Raw genomic sequence first — 24,060 nt, 5'->3', positions numbered from 1 at the left:
TCTGTAGATTTGTTTTAAGTAGGCTACTTGATTTCACATTGGTATCCATTACCCTAACTGTGTGATTGTATTGCAGTGATCCCTGCTAAGGCAGCTAACCTGACTATGCTAGAGAAGACTTCCAGCAGTGTGTTGATACAATGGTCTGTGGTCTTCCCTATGCAGAACTTTCCTCCAGGAGTTGAACAGAAGGTTGAATACCAATCAGAGTGGGATCCCAGAGATCACTGGACGGTCAGTATATACAATATATTAATAGATGTATCACTATCACCTCAACATTTTCACTTATTGTCAATGATAACTGTAGTTTGCAAAACTCTTTGTTGCCTTTTTGTAAGTTTAACAATCTAATGATGGTTTTAAGACACTAGTCAATTAACAGATTTTCTATCTAAATAAGCAATTACATAAAACTATGTTAACATTCTGGAGGAACTAAAATCAACCAATATTTTAAGGGGGTTTAAGGGTGGCCCGCCTATCCATCCGATGTTAATAATTAGAGTTAGGGATCCAACCTTGATGTTACTTTAATTTTATATTTATTTATTTCAAATTTTTTATATCCCAAACTAAAAAAGATAATAATTTTTTTATCATTTTTAAGCATGTCTTTCTGCACTTTTCCATTAATAATATTCTGATATATATGGGCTACAGTTAAAAATATTTAATAAACTTCGTAAATTATTTTTAAAATCAATAAAACAGCTGTTTTAAAAACAAATTTAAAAATCACCCCATTAATATTTTTAAAAAGGACCTGTTGTAATTACTCATTTGCATACACTCTTTTTAGTAACATCAAAGTTAGATCTCTAACTCTAAAACTTTTTTAGAAAAATGTACCTTTAGTTGACGAAATTAACATGATATAGATAGGCGGGCCGGGCCAACCCCCCTTAAAGAACATCATTCATTTGGGAAAAAGTATGCTACATTAGACCTCAACCAGAACATTAGGAAAAGGACCCGATTCGGCTAGTCAATAATATTGATGGTTGTATTTTACACCTGTATGCACTTGGAAAATCATTCACACAATTATTTCAAAAAGAATTTATGAGTTTAACCGGTGAAAAATTAGTTCTGTTCAACGCACCATTTGAAAAGATCAATATATAATTTTTTATTTGTAATCAAAGTAACATTGTCGAGTCTCTGAGTTTAGAAAATTGTGCTTTTTTAATTTAAAATAAATGTTGATAAAATCTTGAGTAGTACCTAGCAACAAAAAAAAAAAAAAAATGTAAGAACATTGAAATTGAGATGCTTACAGTTAACGCTTATAGTTTGACAACTTTGTCAAGAGCTATTAAGCCGGTTTGTAAACAGTGTATTTTGTTTTACAGGTGGTGAACATGACTTATAACATAAAGAATGCAACTCACCAGGTCAACATCACAGGGCTTAAGTATGCCAACAGTATATATGACCTGAGAGTGTTCATGCGTTCTCCCTTGGCCCTAGGGGAAGATATGTGGTCACAACCAGCCACCCTGACCATCAAGACAAAGCCAACAAGTATGTACTCAGTATATTTATATTCTAGAATAATACACAGGGTGTCCACATTCTGGAAAGTCAGGGATAGTCATGGAAAGTCATGGAAAAAAATGTTGGTCATTGAAAGTCAGGGAAATAGGCAAGAAGTCATGGAAAGTCATGGAAATTTCCAATTATGGATGGATTTGAGGGGACCATTCAATGCTCTAGTCAGCCGTAACCCGGACTGTTGTAGCATTTTTCAGGATTTTTCACAAATTTTCGACAATTCAATTTATTACAGTTGTATTATTTTATGAGTTTTCGGTTTCTTTTAGTACATTGTTGTACCTATTGTTCTCCATTGTTATCTCATTGAAATATTACATATTTCAGTATTTTCTGCAAAATAACATGTCCAGGCAGTATTATTTGTGTGTGTATGTTATATTATAATTTGCGTGTAAAGTTCGTGAGTCATGGAAATCAATGGTAAATGGTCATGGATAGTCATGGAAAGTCATGGAAATTAATGACAAATTTTTTGTGGACACCCTGATACAGTTAGATTCTCTCCTAAGCAACCCTAGATTAACTGCCTTTGCTCCAGAAAAAATAGTTTGATTAACTGCCCTAAATGTCAATATAGATTGATTTTTTTACCTAGGAGTCTAGAGACTTCTTTTCCCGTCCTTAACGCAGTAATAAAATAGAGCTGTGTTCATGCATGTAGTTTTGTTATGAATTTTACTTTTCAAATTAACTCGAGCGGCACCCGTCCCCTAGGATTGAAACCTCTCCCGAGATTAAGGGAATAACATTATCGTCACCTGCGATGGCGTCAAATTAGCATATACAGTCCACTCTTGGTAATTTAAACACTCAATAAATCAAAACTTTCAACTTTTTTGTTCGTTGAAGCCTTTTGTTGTGCGGAACCATGGCTGAAGCTAAATTATTTGTTGTTTTATCATGGAACCCAAGCATAAATACAAATCCGTTTCTATTGCGGAAAAAAAGAAGTGATCGCAGCAGTAGAAAGTGGTGGAGTCAAGTCAGAAGTTGTACAGTAGAACTCTCTGTAATTCTTATGGTTTATTTTTCTCCTGATAAATCAAACTCTTGATAATTCAAATTTATTTGCTTGGCCCACCAATTTCAATAGTCTTCTGTATAGCTTTACAATAAATAGCAATGCAAAACATCAAATACAACTTTGCCCTCATAGAAAGACCTTGCAACAGTTATCAGTACTATATTGTGAAAGTAAAGGTTCAATTGTGTTTGCTAACAGGGACTACAATAGTAGAGTAGGGGCATTTTATCAGTAAGCCTTAGAAGGGAAAGGAAGCAATATTTTGATACAGTAGTGTCTTATCAGCAGAACATTGACCTCATGAACTCATATTATTAGCTACTGCTACATCCTTGAATGCCTGCACAGAGATAAGATATCTGTATTTTATGAATGGAGACGATTGTTTATTTTAGAATACTCTATAACTTGTTTTAGACACTAGTTTAAGATTTTTTTCTATATGGTTATATGATCATACAATTATACTATTTTTTTATTTTTTATTTTTTGTTCCCATAATCTAAAACATGTGGGAACAAACAAACACAGACTTATAGTAATGAGGCATAGGTCGCTTGGGACTTTTTATTGTTTATTGTTATTGTTAGTATTTCCAGGATTGAAAGAAACTAGACCTTGATTGATAATATCATTGAATGGTGAAATATCTGAAATAGTGTTGGGTATCAGGGGTTAGAATGGACTGATCTATACACGGTGTTTTTTTAAACTTGCTTTTTTTTATGTAAAAACTGCAATAGATAGAAATATGCAGTTTGGGGGAATCATATTCTATTGACGTAGGGGCCACAATTATTGTGAATTTAATGTGAAGTTCCCATTCACCCCCTTTCTCCCCCAACTCTTAACTTACAATTTTTTAATTGCAAGGTACACCTTTTGACATATAAAATTTGAGGGCATGAAAAAAGAAAAAGAATGGCGCAAACTAGAGATCTCTATGTCATTCCTATCAAAAGTTATGGCAGTTCAAAATTTGAATTTTTCACCCCCTTTTTTTAAGAAAAACACGGTTTTTTCAAATGGTTGTAGGTCGAAAACGGTAAGAGCTAGCAAAGCTTTGAAAGAACTTTCATGGTCAGGAATTAAATTTTCTACAAAACACTCTTAAGAGTTTACCGAAAATCGCACTCGAATGAGGCACGAAAATGAATGCCTGTCTGTGTTAATGTACTCTGGATATGGATTTATTGCATAAACAATACTTTTTGGGTCCTCTGAACCGGAACACTGTTATTTTACGGTTCTGTTTTTAAGCCACTCTAATATGATGGTCATTTTCAGTTCCTGGAGCTGCTCCTAAAACAGATATTGGGAGTTTTGAGGTAACAACAGTCAGCCCCACTAGCAGAGATGTGTATGTCTACTGGCAAAACATCCCCGAATATCTCTACAATGGTGATCATTTCAAGTATAAAGTCACTGTTGAAGAAGACGGCGTACCACGGTTAGTGTTGTCACTCGGGTCAAATTCTGGCTATTTATTTGGTACCTGTTGAAGTTTGATCTTCCTGTATTTACCTTTTAAGTTGAAGATGCAAAATTTCCTGAAACCTTTATTACTTAAAATATACAATCAGAATAGCATGTACTATTATTTTATTATACATTCTAAAATCAGTAACCCTTTGTAATAATATTATATTTCTGTAGCTTAATTATTTTTATAAAAATGAAGATTAGTAGTTCACCTGCTTTAGGTAAATTCATCATATTTGAATTTATGTACCGTATTGTTTTTGTGTCTAATATGGATTTTCCACATTTTTTATTTCAATATCGTTAAAACGGAAATATGAAAACATGAATATTGTGTTTTAGGAATTTGGATGCGAACGAGACAACATCAGCCTATGCCAAGTTCAGAGGACTCAGTATGAACAGTTACCGCTTCAGGATCATTTCTACTAATATCGAAGGAGAATCGGAAGACTATTCTGAAGTCTTTGTACCATCACCATCACAACTCAGTAAAAGTTAGTTTGGACTTGTCCTATTCCAACATTCAGCATGCCAATACCCCTTACTTACTGTACTGACGGTTTATACTCAAGGTTTTTTTTGTTCTTTTATGGTTTTTGTAACAGTGTATTTTGAACAAAAACCATTAAGTCCATTGATAATGTTTATGGCCTATGGACTTGTTTTTTTATTTGTTCATTTTTCCTTTTTTATTATTTGATACCCGTTAAAACGTTAACGTATACATTTTTCCTTACCTCAACGTCTTGACATTTTCCTTGTCACCTGTTTTCTGATTTGGTCCTTTTTACTAATCATTCCCCAGTAAGTGCTGTTAAATGTTTCTTTAACCAAATATTTATCCAATATAATTTTTTTACATCGTTTGCACAAACATTACAGTGCAAGGAAAAAAATAACCAAATAGTATTATTTTACATATTTTGTGTTAGACAGCCATCCCAAGGCTATGAAAACATCTCGCTTCATCAGAGACTATTCTTAGCCATTTACTAGACAGTACCCTAATTATATCCATTTAAAATGTATATGATCAGCAATAAAAAATCATGAAAATAAACATAACATTAAATCTTGTTAAGTCCAAAATAAGAAAGAGATTTGTGTTACCGTTATAAGCATCCAAATTCAAAAAAGATTAATTCAAAACCATAAAAATCTGAGTGATTTAGATCTTAATCGTATTTAAACCAAACTATCGATCCGACACATATTTGAGCAAGCAAGCTAAAATTCATTACCTACGGCCGTCCCTCCATAAAACCCGCATACCGGTAATTAAATCTTACCTCTTGTTTTCATGTTCACCTCACATATAAAATTGAAGCCGTATTACAGTTTCTATGATTATGACTTAAACACTTTAGGCTTAATTTAGGGGATAGGTTTCATGGAAATTCCAAGGTTTTCGATGTGAAAATTTGGTTTACATCGTCATGTTACTTATTTTTCATCCTCAATTCAATGATATGTGATTGAATAGGTTTAGCAGAGCCGTTATCGTTCACTAAAATCGCATTCGATCATCATATTTACGAGCTGTCTTGGAAGCCACCTATCACCACGCAGCCGATCTCAAACTATACCATCTTCTGGTGCGACAACAAAAAGGACAGGCCTTACCAATGCACTGTAAGTTGTTGTTATAATTAAATTAACCCTTTCATTCTAATTATTTTATATACTGTATTATTGACGTTAGTTTATTTTGTTAATATTCTAAGATTTGTATTTGTCTGTAATGTAAGAGAAAATATATTACGAGTCTAAATAAGTGGTGTGGAATGTCAAAAAGGAACCTGAAGTTTAAAATTTCATGAGTTAAAACTAAAACAGAACGCCAGGACAAGTGCGGCAGCAAGCCAGGGAAATGTTCCCAGAAGAATTCCTATTTTAAAACGTTTTTATTAGCTCGCTTTCTTGTCCGGTACAAATTTTGCAATCAATTTTATACTAACTGTCCGATGAGGTAGAGACTTGAAACTTGTAACATAGCTCTCAAATGGAAGACAGTGCAATATTATATCATTTAATTTTCATATTTCCCTTGAGCTATGCCCCATGGGCTTGTTCTTAATAACTCGCTTTCTTGCAAATTTGGATACTTCCCGATTAGCTAGAGACCTGAAACTTGAAACGTAGCTCACAAATGGATGACAATGCAATATTATATCATTTAATTTATTTCCCTTGGGCTACGCCCCATGGGCTTGTTTTTATTAGCTCGCTTTCCTACAAATTTTGATATCAATTTTAAACGAAGTTCCCGATGAGCTAGAGACTTGAAATTAACTGGATAACACGGTGGTAAAAATTATTACCGGTGTAAACATTACTACCGGTTATTATTACCGGTTTGGAAAACATTATTACCGGTGGAAGTGCATATGCCCAGCTATCATTACCGTGGACCTGGAACTAAATTTGGTGGTAAAAATTATTACCGGTTGAAGTGCATATGCCCGGCTATCCATTACTCTGGACCTGGAACTAAATTGAAAAAAAAACGGCTATATACAGTACTGTGTATTTGCTCGACTCTCGATAGTCCGGATTTTTCGTAATCCGGACCGGACGTCCGCCACTTTAGTCCGGATGAGCGTACATGGATACAGACAGCTTTATGTTAGCAAAAAAATCAGGAAAAAATCGGATCCATCAAAACCGAATCCAACCCAAGATCCAGAATTTTTTGGATCCGATCTGGTGCCGGTTCCAGCTTGGATCCGGCGGATCTGGTTGTCCGATATCCGGATCCGACCATCACTAGTTGTGTGTTTAAATTTAATATTTTGTAAAATTCTGTTACCATGAGGTCCAAGATTACCAAAACATGAAGAAAAAGATTATTGGAATATTAATATGCATGTTTAAGTTTATATATTTTTTTATTTTTATCTTTAATATTTATCAGATACTTTTTAATACTTTAATGTGTAAATTGCTCTAAAACAACCTTGAAAGCACACTTATTACAATTTGTTTACAAATGCAGGATACAATTACTGTATCACATTATGCTGTATTTTCCCATCCCAAAAGTTCTATACTCCGTTCAAACAGCCGTGGCACCTGAGGGATTAGGAGGCCCCAAGGGTTTCCATGGGGTGTCCTAATCCTTCAGGTGCCACGGCTGTTTGAACGGAGTATAGGTCAAAGTAGTTTCCCATCTGCTATCCTGCAGATCTCCAATACTTACATGATCAGTTTCTAATATATCCGCTTGACTCGTAGGGTACTCTGAATTGGACGTGGGTATCCAAGGATGTTACCATCAAGAACATCACAGTCCCTGATGAGAAGATCTATCAGTTCGCCATCTCCGCCAACACTGAGACTGAGAGTAGTGGAATGGTCTGGGCATCCTGTACAGTCATCCACAACAGGAGTAAGTACACCAGTACCACATCAAGGTCCTTTACTACCCATTTTTGCTTGACTAGGAAGCCCAATATCAACAAGATAATAATATTTATAATACAACCTAAAGAATGCAACATTGTGAAATACCTGAAAATTTATATTTATTCCATACGGTACCAAATTTCATACAAATATATAAACATAACACATTTTTGTCAAGTTTTCATATTTGATTGTTGCAAGTAAAAATATGTAAATGTTGACCGATATGGGTCATGTTTGTCTATGTTTTCTCCGTTGTTGTCTCCAGCAATGAACACATCCTCACCCCCCCCCCCCCAGATTTGTCTCTCATTCGATATCTGGGTAGCTGAGTTGTTATCATGCTCCCCTAACAATTTGATCCTGAGAAAAGTTACAAATTGGTGGTTAGAAACTGAACCCTGCTGTCCTTTATTAGGATATTTGATAAACAGCTGGTCTTAGACAGTAACAACGGTACAAAAGAAGACATCTCTCTCCATTTTACACACTAATCTCTTTCCATCCCCATTTCCATGGTAATATATTTATATAATTTGTAATATTTACAAAGTTCAATTGATATTCCAGAATTGTTCTCAAGTTCTTAAATTTACAAACAGGTATTTTAATTTTCATACTTCAATATAGTCATATTTGTTACAGTCCTTGGCAAAATGAAAACCATATGGATTAACCGAGTTGGCCCTACTTTCATTGAGGTTGGTTGGAAACTGGAGTGCTCGGATCGTATTGGAGTGGTCACAGGTTTCCAGATATATTACTGTCCGATTGTTTCACCCCACAACACAAAGTGCAAAGGTTTGTATCATGTTTTGAATAAGATATTTTGGTACATTATTTGTGTAATGAATATCAAATAGCAAATCTCTATGTTTGTAGTCTAAAAAATTCAAAATTGTGCTAATTTTAAACTACTTAAACTTAAATTTAAAGATTTAATTTACCAATAACACTAAGCCCACTAGACTCTTTACAACAGGGACTGGCCACAGGAGTCACTGAAAAGTAACTTATTTTCTTTTTAAGATCCCGAAAGTCACACAAAAAATCTGCCTAATTAAAATATAGTTTCTCAAACCTGCCTTTTGTTTTGCACCTTGCTGCAGGCAATGATTAAAGTCATAGTGCAGAATCAATGAGAGAGAACATATTTTGGGAGCAGGCAATCGTGTCAAAATCGTTACGGCACAAAATATTGTATGTCTGACTATCTCATGTTCAAATCACTGAAAAGTATTATCAAAGATTGTGCCCCCCCCCCTCCCCTTAAGTCACTGAAATTATTGGTAGACACCCTGTACAATAATTATTTGTTTTTATAAGCCCAGAGGACCAAAACTGGGTTCTTTCTAAATTATATATACAGGGTGTCCTGCGTAAGGTGTCTCAAATTGATTTAGGAAAAATGGCGTAACTTGCAAGGATGAAATAAAATTATTTCCTGCTAAATTAACCCAAAGGAATAACGTATAAATATTTTTATTTATATATTTTTTAAGAAAATCTTAATGTTAGCATAGCTTTATATGCACATCAAACTAAAGGTCTTTACTAGTAAAATACAATTCTGCAAATTGGAACTCAAACAGACATTGAACAAACAGACGTTAAAAAATGCATTGAATCTGCCATTTTGAATCTTAAATTTGATGTGCATATCAACCTATGCTTACATTAAAGATTTTCTTCTAACTCCTTGTGGGCCATCCCCCTGGAGGAGAGGAAAATTGACAATTGCTTAAAAAGGTAGGTTTTTATGATAAATATCTAGATACAAAACTGTACCACCGTATCTATGTTGGCTAAAACAATATTAAGCTGTTCCGGGACTTAACACACTGTATCTGTATGTGTGTCTATGGACACTATAACTCGTGCACACTAGAACCAGTACAATAATTTTATGTCAGTAAGATGCTTGCCGTTTGTCTTGACATTGAATTGTCTACTTCTTAAGTTGGAAATGCACGATGTTTAGTGTGTTAGGAAAGCAAATATGCATTGTTCTTTCATGCAAATTTCTATTTTAACTTTCCTCCATTGCTGTTGAGTACCAGTATCGGCCTTAACTCTTGTATATTACTAATTATCTATAAAGGTCAATGGCAATAAAACTCTTGATTCTTATCCGAGACTCGTGATTCCAGTTGAAGCCAAGAACACCACCATAGCAGAGGGACTTGCAATTCGAGGGAATGTGACAGATCTAACACCCTATACCACCTACATGGTCATGGTAGCTGTGATCACCAAGCACAGTATTGGTCAGTGGAGCGACCGCCAGTACAACACAACATTGGAAGCTGGTAAGTTGTATTGCTGTTGTGTCATTGTTAGCAAAACCCATCAATAACTAAGCATGTTCTCTAATTGCACTTAAAGTTCTTGAAATGTGTCATAAATGAATTCATCAAAATGGTTGCCTAGCATCACTCGTATAAAATACAGTAGACTCTCGCTCAACCAGATCGGCCTTGTCCGGACTCCCGCTAGTCCGGATCGGCAATCGTGATTTTTTTTAACCGCACAGTACAGTAGAAGTCCTATTATCCAAGCTAAACGGGTCCGAGACTACCTTGGTTAATCAAAAACTCAGATAACACGGCTATAAAAACTATTACCGGTGGAATTGCATCAATACTGTGGGCCTGGAACAAAATTGAAAAAACGGCTATATACAGAAGGCTACTGTATTTACTCGACTGTCGATAGTGCAGATTTATCGTAATTTGGACCGGACGTCTGCCACATTAGTCCGGATGAGCGAGAGTCTACTATAATATTGATTCTTTAGTTGCATTCGAGATTATTGAAATGAAATAATAGTTAAGAATAATATGAATAATATTAATATGAAATAATAGTCATTTGTTAGGAAAATTTTAGATAATTAATTGTGATATTTCATAAATAAATTTATTAGACATCATTTTCGTATCTTAGATTTAAATAGTTTCTTTAAAAAAAATACCAAAAGGTAAAACATTTCAAATTGGACATGGTATTATTGGAAACTAAAAACAATTCCTCAACTAATAACTACTAACTACTACTACTAACTAACTAATGGTTGTGTTGCTAGCGTAGTGGTTAGCGTCTCGGACTTCGGTGCGGGAGGGACGGGTTCAATCCCCGGCACATCCACTAAACATTTAATCTATCGTAACTTCTCTTGTGAAATGCCACTGGCGTAGAAAAAAAAAGAAAAAAGAAAAAAAACTGAATAGAGACATAGCAACTCAAATACTCATTTAATATAAATTTCTTCAGCCAATTTGATTTGAGAGGTAAGGTGGTTGCAAAGTTTCATACCAGCATAAAAAAATCTTTCATATAAAGAACAGTTCTAGAGATGGGGAATTTGAGAGTGTCTTCTCTAGCTATGTTATTGTGTTGACTATATTGTAATAATAGGTTCACGAATATGATTTTTTGTAATTTTTGTAGAAAGATACATAGTTTTAGCATTATTTACAACTTCATCTTTATTAAAAATACAACAAAAATTCAAGGGGTCGTGTAATTAAGAACTCTGCCTTTGAAGAAATTATGATTGAAGATGAACCCTTTTGTTCGTCAAGTAATGTGTAATGTTTGTGTTTAGCTCCAGATATGCCGCCACAGAATGTTTCACTGTCAGAAGTCACCAACACCTCCATGCTGGTCCAGTGGTCTCCTCCTCTCTCCATGAACGGAGTATTGCGCTACTATCTGGTACATTACAACGGTCTGTCTCAGAAGGTGGAAGGCAGTCAGCAGAACCCCATCAAACAGGTAAAGTGGCTCAAACTATTAATTTTACTTAAAAATTACAATGTAATTAATAATAGATTTTACTAAGCTCTGATCAAAGTCGCAATTTTTATATTTACCCATTAAAGTTTAATTAATTAAATTTTAATGCCCCAAGACACACAATTAATTTATACTACTATGCATGGATTGTAATTAGTGTTAGATCAGTTGCTGATTTTATCGGTTCGGTTTTGGTTACTGTTTTAAGTCAGTTTTTTGTTTTTTTAGTTTACCCCTAAAAATTAAATATTTAAATAAAATTGTCTCTGCTTATTGTAACTTGTGCTTAATGTAGAGGCCATTATATTTTGACTAGGTTAGACAACGTATCCTAACCTCAATATAGGCCTACATAATTTACACAATGTCTTATTTTTAAACTGGAGATTACAATACAATACAAGGGTATACTCACAAATAATTAGGGGTGTGCGATTACTCGAACCTTTGAGCTTTTTGTTCAAGCTTTCCATTATTCAGCTCGGCTCAAGGTATTTGAAAAAAGCTCGGAAGTTCGAGCCAAGCTTTTAATACAAAGTAAAAATACACTTAATTTGTGTCGTGATTTAGAACAAAGTTATCATGATTCTACGTTGTTCATGCATCTGTTTTTCCTAGAAGCAAATGTTGTTAAGACATGTAATTCATGTCTCAGTCTCAGAGTAGACAGTTTGTTTTGGTGAAACAAAACTCGATCAGGAAGCCAGCGTCACCTCGCACGGCTTAAAATTACCGTAACTTCCAGTTTCTTATCGTATCCACGTAAATAAACTCCAACTCTTTACAAAACCGAAAGCAATCGTGATTTTCTTGTAAATAGTAGAACTCGATTATCATAGGGCGGGATCACTAGAAGTAGATGGAAGTTGAATATTAAGACAACAGGGTGTTTACCGGTCACAGAAGTCATAGAAGTCCCAGATTTTAGTCAAGGGTCACGTAAGTCACCTATTTGACAAACAAAGTTTGGGCAATACAGTTGGGATCAAGTATTTTTGATAGTTCTGTTTGGCTTTGATTTAGACAACATCTACATATAACAAGTTGGGAATAACAATTAGTCAACAAACCATGAATAGTGACGATGGGCAGTAAAAACTCATATTTAAGCCGGAAGTTGCAAAGGTCAATGTTTTGTTGTTTGTATTGATTCGATCCATGTTTAAAAATTCTGAATCAGACAACTGGCATAGTTCATGACCAGTCCAAAATTATCATGCACTCTCAGTTATTTATAGTCTCCAAGTCTGTTAACTAAACAGAATCAGGGAACCGCTTTTGCTTTTTACGAAATGAAATATCCGTAGACTACAACATGCGTAACATGGTAACATGCGCTGTTACCATAGCTAGCATTCACTGAGCTAGAAATTAGACAACTGGAAGTAGCACTGGCATGGCAACTCTGCTAGAAAATCGAGACGCTGTCAAATGTAGTTATGTTGGTACTAACTAGATGAATCAACCAGCTCATTGGCTCTTGGCTTTATTACAATCCCCTATTCAGCCCATAGTTCCCATGTACTATTCCCCTAGTACATATGGTCGCCAATGTCTCTGCTTTCTCTCATTCAGTGCTACCTTCAGTTGTAGCTCCAGTTTAGTGCAAGCAACTATTGCTGCCATTATCCACTTAACCTCAACCACTGCTACTATTAATTTAATTAATTGTGTTTAGTTCCGGATATGTCGCCACAGATTAATTTAATTAATTGTGTTCAGCCCCGGATATTCCGCCACAGAATGTTACAAGCATTACAGTATTTTGTTTTTCGTGTTAATTATAAAGGGTGTCCCAATAAGAACGCCGGATATGAAATGTTAATGAACCATATATTTTCACGCTAAATTTACAATATGAAACATGAATCTTAAAGCATAGTATCTCCGATTAGTAGAATATTATGTCTCGTAAGTGTCCACCTGCTGCCTGCTGACAAGCCCGACATCTCTTGACAATGTTTTCCATCACTTTTTCACACACTTCCTGTTGAATGACAAGATCAATTTCCTCCTTCAGGTCTTGGATTGTTTGAGGATTATTGGCGAAAACAAGTGACTTTAAATATCCCCAAAGAAAGTAGTCACACACACGGTGTTAAATCGCGCGATCTTGCTTAGATGGCTATGCAGCGATGTGTGCTTCATCGCTGAACAGCAAAGTTTTTGTCATTTTCTTATTGATTGCCAACCACCCAGTTTACAAAATCAAGCCGTTTTACGGGATCTCTTGGCTTGATCTCTTGTGCGAGTTGAATTTTGTAAGGGGACATGTGAAGGTCTTTTACCAAAATTCTTTGTACTGTGCTCCGAGTTAGGCCTAACTGCTGACTACGCCGACGAATCGATGTTCTTGCGTTGTCTTCTACACTATCATGTACAACCTCAATATTTTCAAGGGAGCGAACTGCCCGACTGCGCAATGGTCTTTTAATGTCCAAAAACTGAGCAAATCTTTTCGAACTTAGAAGTTAATCTTCGGACAGATGACTCATTTGGTGCATTGTCCCGGCCGAAAATAACGCGCATCTTCCGCACCGTTTCAGCAAACCGTTTCCCGTATTTGTAGTGCACTTTAACTATGATCAAGCGTTGATCCGTCGTGTAGCGATTCATGACAAAAAATGGGACCTAATACTGATAACATAGCTGATAATTTGGGAATTCCTATCGAAATACATATAAGGATAAGACGCTCTTGAAATCCGGCGTTCTTACTGGGACACCCTTTATTTTATTTTAGAATTTAGTCGCGTCTCTTGCTTACTGTTGACCGGATCAGTTCTTCAATTTAGCGAGACTTAAAAGCTATAAAGACCCTATCTCAAGTGTACAAGATTGAAATTAAAACAAAATTGTCTAGAAAGACCATTGCCTGTAACACCTAGTCAGTTTTAAAACTTAGTAAGAATAATTAGTACAAGAGAAATTATATTGAGTTTTGAAGATTTAAATAAACACGGATGAAATTAAAGATTGTTTGTTTAGAGTGTTGTCTATGTTTTAGTTCTACGTTTTCAATTAGCCTAGTACGGTAGGTCAGACTATTACATATTTAGAAAATAAAATTTGGCTTAATAATTCAGTTAAGTCAAGGTTAGAAAACGTTCAGCTCAAAAAAGCTCAAGCTCGAAGATTTTTAAAAAGCTCGGTTTGGTCGAGGTTGAAAATCACTATTCGCACACCCCTGCAAATAATATTAGGTAATGGTGTTGAAAACTGTAATATACGACAGATATTAGAAAAAAGAGTATCGTCTAGATGAAAAAATTTTATTTAGGAACACTAACATCTTTAGTCCTATTCTTTCAGGATCTAATCTGTTTACATTTGATACTGGGTCAACAATTATTTTAATAGAAAAGAAACAAAAGATAATTCTACCGGAGAAATTGAAAGAAGTAGATAAAATATGTTTTGACAAAAAAAGTCATCATGTAGGCTACTGTATTTTTTTTTTTTTCAAATACAAAAACTAAATAAATGTTGATCAAATATGAATAAATCATAATGAAGATGTAATCAGTAATCTTCCATCAATGGATGCAGATGTCGTTCTTTAAATCGAATAAGGATTGACAATATTAGTCCAAAAGCTCATCATCATGTCATAGTGCAATTTTTTTGTTATGAATGATGAGCTCGGCTTGAGTCAAGTTAAATAAAAAAATATCAATCAAGCATTGCTAAAAAGTTGGTTTTCACAAACCACTACATTATTCAAAGGTTTGTTTTCCAAGCTTTCTCTAAAAGGTGGTTATTTTATACTCTTTTCTATTTTTAAAGTCTTTGAATGTTTAAACCCATTTAGGATATAAATATTTCATCCTGCTATTTGTGTCTGTACCAAGAATTACCAAGTAAAATTAGGATTATATATAGTACAAAAAAAGCTGTTTTACTTAGTAGCTAGTCTCTGTACATAGTGGATAAAAATTCTTATATTTTGTTTTAAATGAATAGCGAATACGCCATTTGACGTCGCGTGAATGTCCACACTCATCATTCCATCTCATCTCTCCCATAAGACACTGTGTAAAAACGGCACGGCAGCTCAGAACGCGGCTTGAGGTAGAGGCACCCTCTAGTGTCCTTTAGTACAAATTAAAACACTAATTGCATTTTGTATTGGTGTCAAACCTCAAATCTCTATCTCTCTGGAAAGTTTCCTTACTATTCTCTGCTCGTAATAATTGTTGTTCTGCTTGATTGTTTTGTAGAATATGTTAAACCTCACAATCGAGTCAAAAATATCTTCTTTAGTCTTTCTCCCCTCTGAAAAATTGAAAGATTTGTCTCTATACCCCACACCATCCCCCCTTATGTTGTATATATGTGTTAATCGAATTATTGTTTTATTTATAACCTATTTTTGTTGTAAATATCAATAAATAGTATTATCAACCTCAAACTAATGGTTTTCTTATTTAATAGGTTCGGTTGAGAAACCTGGACAGTTATGTTGTATACAACGTTTCTGTACAAGCGTGCACCGTAGCCTGTTCCCAACGATCAACACCTCTTCAAGCTCGCACAAAAATTGGAAGTAAGTGTCTACTGAAGTAGCAATTCAATTCATCAACAGCTCTGATATTAAATGACATCATTCTAATTGTTTGTCATTTATGCTTGCTGTTCATAGTTTGTTTTATTTACTTCTTGATGATAATACTTTTGATTTAACTTGATTTCATTGCAAGTTTCATACAGGTGGTAGAAATGTATTGTTTCTGGTAGCTCATTTCTAAATGAATGTATGCTATTTAATAATTCTAGAATAATCAACCCAATAATTGTCAGCATTTTTAATTTTACAAATGTTTCTTATAAGAACTGGTTGATTGAGAGTTACAGTAGCACTTCGATTATCCGGGGTAGTTGGAGGGACGGAGACTACAGCTAACTGGAATCCATGGTTAATCCAACATTGTGTCAAAATATATGACAGGCCCATAAAAACACTGTAATACCTACAAATATAAATCAATGTCATAATTTGGATGTATATGTAAGCAAAATACAATATTACACAATCATGATATTTTCAAGCCATTAACCTTGGTTCAGTTCAGTTTAAAATCACAGCTTCCTCAAACTTTTAACGATTAACAACACCTTTGCTAATCACTGTACAGTAATAAATCATGTAAGGCGAAAAACAAAATGTCTAGTAAGCTACTGCTATAGATAGGCATCTTATAAATGGAGCCAGGTTCAAAACAAATAATCTCTGAACACAGGACAACATTCCTATGCCTCAATCATTGGACAAGCCTCATTACCTGCTGTAAAAAATAGAAACAATATTATTTGGAAAACTGACATTTTGGTCTCATCTTACCTTGTAAGACTAGAAACCTTAGAACAATATTTCTTAATTCTCACAAATCATACGTTTTCAGTACCTGGCAAAATGGACAGGCCTATGGTGAAGTTTGTCAACTCGTCTCAAGTAGAAGTTCTGTGGAAGCCTCCGATATACGCAGCTGGACTGTTAGATAAATACGAAGTTCTCAACAAAGTGATTGGTGATGAGCACAACCTAACAGAAGTTCTGAACTGCACAGGTAAACTATATTATAACATATGCTTTGAAGAATTGAAGCTTAATGTTGGTGGCAGTTTAAAATCAAACTTTTGAAGTTTTTCATGCACTACATTCATTACCAATCCCTGTGATAAAATAGTTATGAAGCAAGCCATAAACTGAATACTGTAAGTCTTATTAGATTATTAAAATTCCTATAAACCATGGGTGTGTCTGTGCTTCAGTTGGTAGCATAGCGCCATAGACTACGAATCCACGGCAAAATCACATGATATTTCTTCGAATGTATCAATATCAATTGTGTGTTGGCAATCACATAGATTTCTTGGGAATTAATGCCAGCTAAAACTGGAATATCATAGGGCACCTTTATGTGAGACCTCTTGTAGGCTGTACTACTTGACTAGGAAAAATGCACAACTTAGATAGATCCTGTGGTTGCTAATAGATTTATCACTATATATCTTAACATTGCTAAACCCTCTTCTGTACTATCTGAGTGCAGTTGCACAGATAGAGCAGCATCATCTAACTTGTTGTGTTTATCGAACTTGTATGACTTATCGCTTGTTCTCGTTGCTATTTTGGAAATAATGCTGTCGCAATGAAGCAGTTTTATTCTGTTTTCATTTTGAACTTGTAATATTATCCCACAAATTGCTTTGTTTCTATCAATGAAACACACAGATAATTGTAAATGTGGATTATCAACTGGGTCCAACAAGCCACTCTGGAACTTTTTCATCAAACCCCTGAGGACTTTTTTGATGTCAATACTTTCATCAATCAACCAAAAGATCCACTGGTTGTCACCACTGAGGAACATTAACCTATAGACTTTGTTGTCATCAGGAACAAAACAAGGGATATTGCAAAGCTGGGGCAATCAACAGTATCAGTCTTTAAAACTGCATACATTGGATTCAATCGTCAGTTAGTTTTACTAATTCAGCAATGTTTTGCTTCATCATGGTTTGTTTTAGTTCTGGTTCTGCAATTTGGTCTCCTTTCTTAAGAAGATCATGTACAGTGCCCTCTTCTTTTAATGAATCTATTAGCTTGATAGTTTTGTCTGCTTCATTTATAAAACTATTTTTGTTGGTACTTCGACACTGTCCTCCATCATGCCACTAAAATCAGAATGAACCAACCCAATCCTGTTTAGTGTTTTGTCTTTTCAAAATATTTTCAAGCTCATTATGCACAGTAAAAAGCATCATTTGCATAATCAGGGCATTAGGCCTGCTTTGAGCATTTAGTTTAATTTGGATTGGTGCAGGTTGCCTGTTGGTTGTAGAAGTTGCAAATTCACTTTAAAGTAAAAACCTTCAAGACTGACGTTGACATATCACTCCATTTTGGTTGTTAAGCCATCTCTCTTTCTCTCTAGCCGTTCTGCTGATTCTGCTTCTGCTTTTATCCCCATTAAACAGCTGTTTTGCAGGACTGACGTTGCATATTTATCATTACACCATTATGGTGAATGTTGGCCAAATTATTGTAAAATTGCTATAACTTTTAATTCGTAAACAAAAGTTAATAGTTTGACTAATTTAAATCATGTTTATATAAACTCATTAGAAAATGTGTACCTAGTTAATTGGAAAAGTAAATACTTATACTTTGTTTACGCCACTATACCACAGTTGTAAAAGTAAAAAAAATATTGTCCCTCTGGCAACACTGCACTGAAGTGGAACTGAAATTTCTACCAAGCAAGACCCAATGAGATTGTGTCATTCCGATGCATTGATCTTCCTTGCAGTAACTTATCGGCTTCAAAAACTAAACACCAATACCGACCGCTTTTCTGGTGACATCTACTCATTAAAGTAAAAAATTACCGTATTTATTTGTTGAATTAATATATTTTTGTATAAAATATTTTGATGGCAATTCAAACTAAATGTAATACTGTTCTTAAAAATATCTTCAAGAATCATCTGCCTATGATTTACTAATCACGAGACTCCCTTGTTGAGTATCTACTACTTTAACTCGATAGATTCATTCAATACATTTGTTTAACTTACTGTATCGTTATCGAGACCTAATAATGTAGGAAAGTAGTCTTCTTGCTAGCTCTGCCGAACCATGATATGGATGGTTGTTTGTTGGGTGTAGAAAATGTTGAAGTGGTACTTTTTATAACTACTCGACTCGAGGTCTACTATTTGGAAAAAGTCGAGTAATTACCCCGAAAGTTGAGTACTCGCCCACCTGTAGTAATTTATATTTCTCAAAGAAGAAGTAGGCTATATCTTAAACAATATAGTGGGTCTTAAATAAAAAGCTCGTCATTATGTAAAATATTTTTGGTTTTAGACAACTTAAAAGAATCACTTTGTGGACAGACGTTATCCATTTCAGTGGTAACTGTAACCATAATGTCTTTTTGCAGGAGAATGCTCTGAACGGATATTTCGAACCTCAGGTTGGTGGGGGAAACATATAAAACATGAATGCAAAACATACTATGACTATGTTATGCATGAACATGTGTTGTCTAATAGATGTTTTGTGTTGTCCTTGTGTAAATAGTAATGTTATGCCTCCAACATAGAAATAGAATCTGGTGAAACTAAGGAAGCTCCCTTAGCAAATTACTAACAATACTTGGTTTCTCAAGGTTAAGAAAATGATTTGATCTAAATGGCATTGGAAATATTCTCAACCTAATAAACACAAATAAAAAAGCATGAATTAAACATATGAATATGTTTGATAATGATTGGCTTTAATAGCAATTTCTAGGCAACAAAACTTAGCCATCATTCTGACAAAGAGATAGTTATGGTTAAGTTAATTATGGGTTAAACCAAACGTGTATAATGATTGTATGGAATCAGTGTTTTGATTCAACTTTTTGAGTAGTTATCCAATCCAGGGTCTTTGACTAATAACCTAATAATTTCTATTATGTTTATTATACATTTAAAAGCACTAATGTGAGCTCTTAAATGATTTTCAAACTTAGTCATTTTTCCAGCGCATGACTATGTTTTGTCAATAGCTTTTATCCTCCTGCATGTCTCGGAATTTTTTACCCTACACCATTTTTACACCATGCACTGCAAAAAATTACTAACCGTTATAGTAAGTAGAGAAAATTAGGTTTGGAATTTTGAATTTTATGATCAGTTCCTGTTGATTCTCTTATAACATAACCTAACCTAATGGACCATATTACTGACAGAGTCAATTATTTTAAAGATGTATATATACTGTACAGCACATACATTTATTTTTCAGTTCACTTTCCATTATTTCTCATTGTAATTTATTCATTTCAAATGTTCTTTTTTGTAAAAATAATAGCTCTGTGATAAGTTTTCCAGGGTTATTAAGGATCCTAACCTCTGATTAAAGAATTCAAATTGTTTTCACTTATCGTCAATGTATCCAATTTGAAAATCGTAAACTTTGAAGGGTCGTGGTTAAAAAAGCTCCAAAGTACGAGCGCTTGCCAAGCTAAGCATAAGCTTTAGGACTGCACAGTTTACTTTTCAGTCTTCACATGATAGCTTACTTTCTCACACAATGAACAAAGTTATGTCACTGAAGATCTTTGTTGTGAAAATTAGTTTTAATTTAAAATTATTTTTCAGGAAATCAGTCATTGGTTCCAGTGGAGGACTGCAACTCTGGGGGGCCTCACCACACTTACTCCTTCTCTGTAAGGGCTGTCAACTTTGATGACGACACTGTGTACTACGGTCCTTGGTCAGAACCCGGAGAAGGGAGTTGCTACAGTGCAGGTATGGCTTAGACTAATGACACTTCCTTTTCAGCTGGTGATCATTTTTGGCTACAAAGGTTTTTGATGAAAATAGATTTTTCACTGTATAGTTGACGGTCCGAGTTTGTGTTTCAAATGTGTCATTCAGGAAGCCAGTGATATCGCAGAACACTGATTTTACAATGTGGTTAGAGAAGTCCCTGAAAAGTCATTGATTTCTATTTAAAGGTATATAAAGTGACGGATTTGTATGAAAGAAAAAAAAGTCGATTTTTTTGTTTATACACCAATATTAGAAGTAAACATAGGAAATCAATATATGGTATTATGCAAGGCGGAGGACAGTACCTACATTTCTTATAAATTCTTGGTGTTGTGGGCTGTTGGTTGAATAGAAGAAATAGTGGCGGTTGTTTATCTAAAAAAAATTATAGGTTTGTCTTAGTGAAGGTCAGTACTTCACGTCAAATTTCGGTTCCGCTTTTGAACTTCACGTTAAAAAGTTCTTGATTTTGCCGCGATCGCGGGAGACGATGATGACGTCTACACGATGACGTTTCCGTGACTGCGGGAGTCAATGATGATGTTTCCGCGGATGACGACGATAACGTTACCGCAATCACGGGAGACGATGATGATGTCTACTTGGCCACAAGAGATGTTCATGATTTCATGATTGCTGATGACGATTCCGTGACCACGGGAGTTCATGATGATGTCTACACGGCCGCGGAAGATGTTCATGATCTTGCCGGGATTGTGAAAAACAGTGATAATGTTTCAGTAATTGAGAAAGATATTTCGGATTTTGCAGTGATCTCAGAATACGACGATTATCATATTACTTTGAGATGATGATATTATTTTTTTAACTAAGAAATAAGGTACCGATGTCCCTGGAACCGAGAACCGAGAATCAATTTTGGCCAAGAACCGGTACCAGTACCGACCCATCACTAGTTTGTATTAATATTATTTTCTGTTGCCATAGGCATTTGAAGGATGCTCATTTTCTGATGTGTATTGTTTATCCCTCACTTTGATTTGATTTGATTGACTTCATTATTGCTGTGCAGCTTGCCTTTTGTTTGCAATTCACGGTTCCCTTGATGGACAATATTTCATGCGGCAATCAGTTATAATTTGGGTAAATGCGTTCCGTCAACAAAGAAGACCCGAGGCAAACGTAAAAAACCCGAGTAGGGTATAAAAGCATACATGTGTTTAGAAAATAAACACTTCTCGAGTTCACTGCATTATGACCTAATAAAACATCGGACGAATACAAACCTCCCGTTGTTACATACAAACTAGAGCCACTCTCTTCTCTTCAACAAACAGCTTTGCTACTGCATGAATGAAATGCCAAACCTCTTTACTCTGTATAAGTTATACATTCAATAGTATAAATTCTTCAGTTGAAACAAAAATTATGTAATTTTTCCTCTTACAACAGAAAAAATATGTATACAAAATTATCGTATTATATAAAATTTGTTATGGTCACAGATTTTCTTTTGTGGAATCTCGTAGACATCCTGGGGAACCTTTTTATTCTATTATTTTGGAGTTTTGAGTTTGGTAAACGATTTCCAAAAACTGAAATACCAGAAGTAATTTTAATACATCATCCTTGTTGATAGTGTTACTATTCAAACAATAATAAAATAGTGGTTCTCCTCCCTAGTTGAAAATGTATAAGAGATCATCACATAGTTATAAGAAAGTATATGAGCTTTTGTAAGTTTAGGAAAAACACCAACTAAATGCCATCTGAAGGACGTTTCCCTCTCCCATGTAAACCATTTGCATATCCTCACAGTTCATTTGGTTGAAAACTGCATTGTTGTGTTTTATCTATAAATAATAATTGCATTCTCTTTGTCAACCAAAATTTTGTTATATGTTCTGGTAATGTTATTTGTTCTATTTTTACATAAAAACCACTTTCAAATTGCAAAACATTTCAATATTAAACCAAGGGGGCAGAGTCTATGCTTGATATTTTTTTCTTAAATATTGGCTATTCATGAAATAGCATTCCTGGTCAATTGGTGGTGTTATTTCTTGAGTGATTTTATTTTGGTTATTTGTTCAAATATTACCTACTTATTATTTTAGATAGACATAATTTATAAATATTGTTAAAATTTTGTGATATATTTTAGATATTTAATTTGATCTTTTATGTTTGTCATGTAATTTTTAATAGATTTATCACTATGTTTTAGTAACAAATTTTGACTTGAAGATATATTGTTAGTTATGTGTTTTTAATTTGTAATAAAGGTTTTTAGCATTAAGGCATGTCATTAAATATTTATGAAGTTTTCCTTTTTCATTTTAGTTGTAGGCTAGTTTAGTTTAATTTGAAATAATGCAATGAAAAGTTAAAGAAAAATACATATAGTGCAGCATCAGAAGGAGCAGCTCATGACTGAGATTCCAGCAAACAGGATCAAACATCGGTTAGCCAATCTATCAGCATACTCTTGGCAAGGACCTCACTTTCATAAGATTCTCTGCTACCAGATTTCAGAGAAGAAGAGAGAAGACCCTATTCTGGAGGCGTCCTTGAGTCAGTCTTGCTTCCACAATCTGTAGAGTGACTCAATACGTCTGCTCACGAAATCGTTGTGCCTTTGAAGTGTTGTGCTATCAGAAACAGCTTGGATATCAAAAAGGTGCCTAGGACAACCTCCTGGAATCCAGAGCATTCTTAATCTTGCTTACCTGGTGATGCAGTGCAGATATGCATGATCTTCTCCTGATGTATAAATGATGATTTTTAAGGATTGGTCCAGAGAGCTGTACCTTATTTTGTTACCTTAAGTTTCTTCAGATTATTCAGTACAAATGAAGGTGATAGATGATTTTGGATCAGTGTATCAGTGTTACGTCCTTGCCTGGTTATGGCATGTATAAAGTATATGAGTATGAAATAAATGAGTAAAGCTATTTTCTAAAAGCTCAAACACATGATCAAAAACTAAAAACAGCTTGCACGACACTTGTATCAGAATGGCTGGTCTTGTAGACATGTTGTTGACATTTGAAAAGGCAAAGTGAATTAACAGCCCATCATTCTTTCTAAATGCTGCGATAAAAATATCATAGTCCATCAAAAGTGTGTAGCAAATCTCTATCAAGCTGATCAGTTGTGGATTTTGTTGTTAAACCGTGAAAATGTGGATGGATCAATTCCTGTCCTTGATTACACAAATCTTTCGATAATCATAAAATTTTACGACTTTCGATTCAATAACGATTCCAAAATCCTGTGATTGCAGGAAAGTCTTGACCACCTTACTGCATTTGTGTTAACATCATGGTAATCTCCTGTGATCATTGTGAATTTTCAATGCAAACGTTGCAGACGGCTTCCACTATCACTTTGATCACTTTTGACCCGAACCAGAAAAACTTGATAAATATTTTAAAATACTTTAACCTCCCTTTTTTAACCCTTAGGAGACCAACTACCGATTTTTCAGAAGTTTT

At 34.6% G+C, this 24,060-nt stretch overlaps 1 protein-coding gene across 2 annotated transcripts in view; it reads left to right on the top strand.

Moving 5' to 3' along the window:
• The window catches only part of LOC128997778 (cytokine receptor-like), a 58,844-nt gene that overhangs the window by 21,120 nt on the left and 13,664 nt on the right, over window positions 1-24,060 (top strand). Inside the window, exons 6-18 of one of the 2 annotated variants that reach the window (XM_054423462.1) lie at window positions 77-234; window positions 1,356-1,527; window positions 3,872-4,034; window positions 4,409-4,563; window positions 5,553-5,701; window positions 7,304-7,457; window positions 8,120-8,275; window positions 9,625-9,783; window positions 11,082-11,251; window positions 15,707-15,818; window positions 16,675-16,839; window positions 19,222-19,254; window positions 20,429-20,578. In XM_054423462.1, the coding sequence (XP_054279437.1) occupies window positions 77-234; window positions 1,356-1,527; window positions 3,872-4,034; window positions 4,409-4,563; window positions 5,553-5,701; window positions 7,304-7,457; window positions 8,120-8,275; window positions 9,625-9,783; window positions 11,082-11,251; window positions 15,707-15,818; window positions 16,675-16,839; window positions 19,222-19,254; window positions 20,429-20,578 (1,896 nt within the window). The remainder of the gene's footprint in view (window positions 1-76; window positions 235-1,355; window positions 1,528-3,871; window positions 4,035-4,408; window positions 4,564-5,552; window positions 5,702-7,303; window positions 7,458-8,119; window positions 8,276-9,624; window positions 9,784-11,081; window positions 11,252-15,706; window positions 15,819-16,674; window positions 16,840-19,221; window positions 19,255-20,428; window positions 20,579-24,060) is intronic. The other variant, XM_054423463.1, reaches the window with a different exon arrangement.

The sequence above is a fragment of the Macrosteles quadrilineatus genome, unplaced genomic scaffold (assembly GCF_028750875.1).
Source record: "Macrosteles quadrilineatus isolate MER2022 unplaced genomic scaffold, UCM_ALF_1.0 Scaffold_7__1_contigs__length_78375512, whole genome shotgun sequence".
In the NCBI taxonomy this organism is placed as follows: Eukaryota; Metazoa; Arthropoda; class Insecta; order Hemiptera; family Cicadellidae; genus Macrosteles; species Macrosteles quadrilineatus.
The sequence above is the reverse complement of the archived record's forward strand: the minus strand, read 5'-3'. Positions and strand labels throughout refer to the sequence as shown.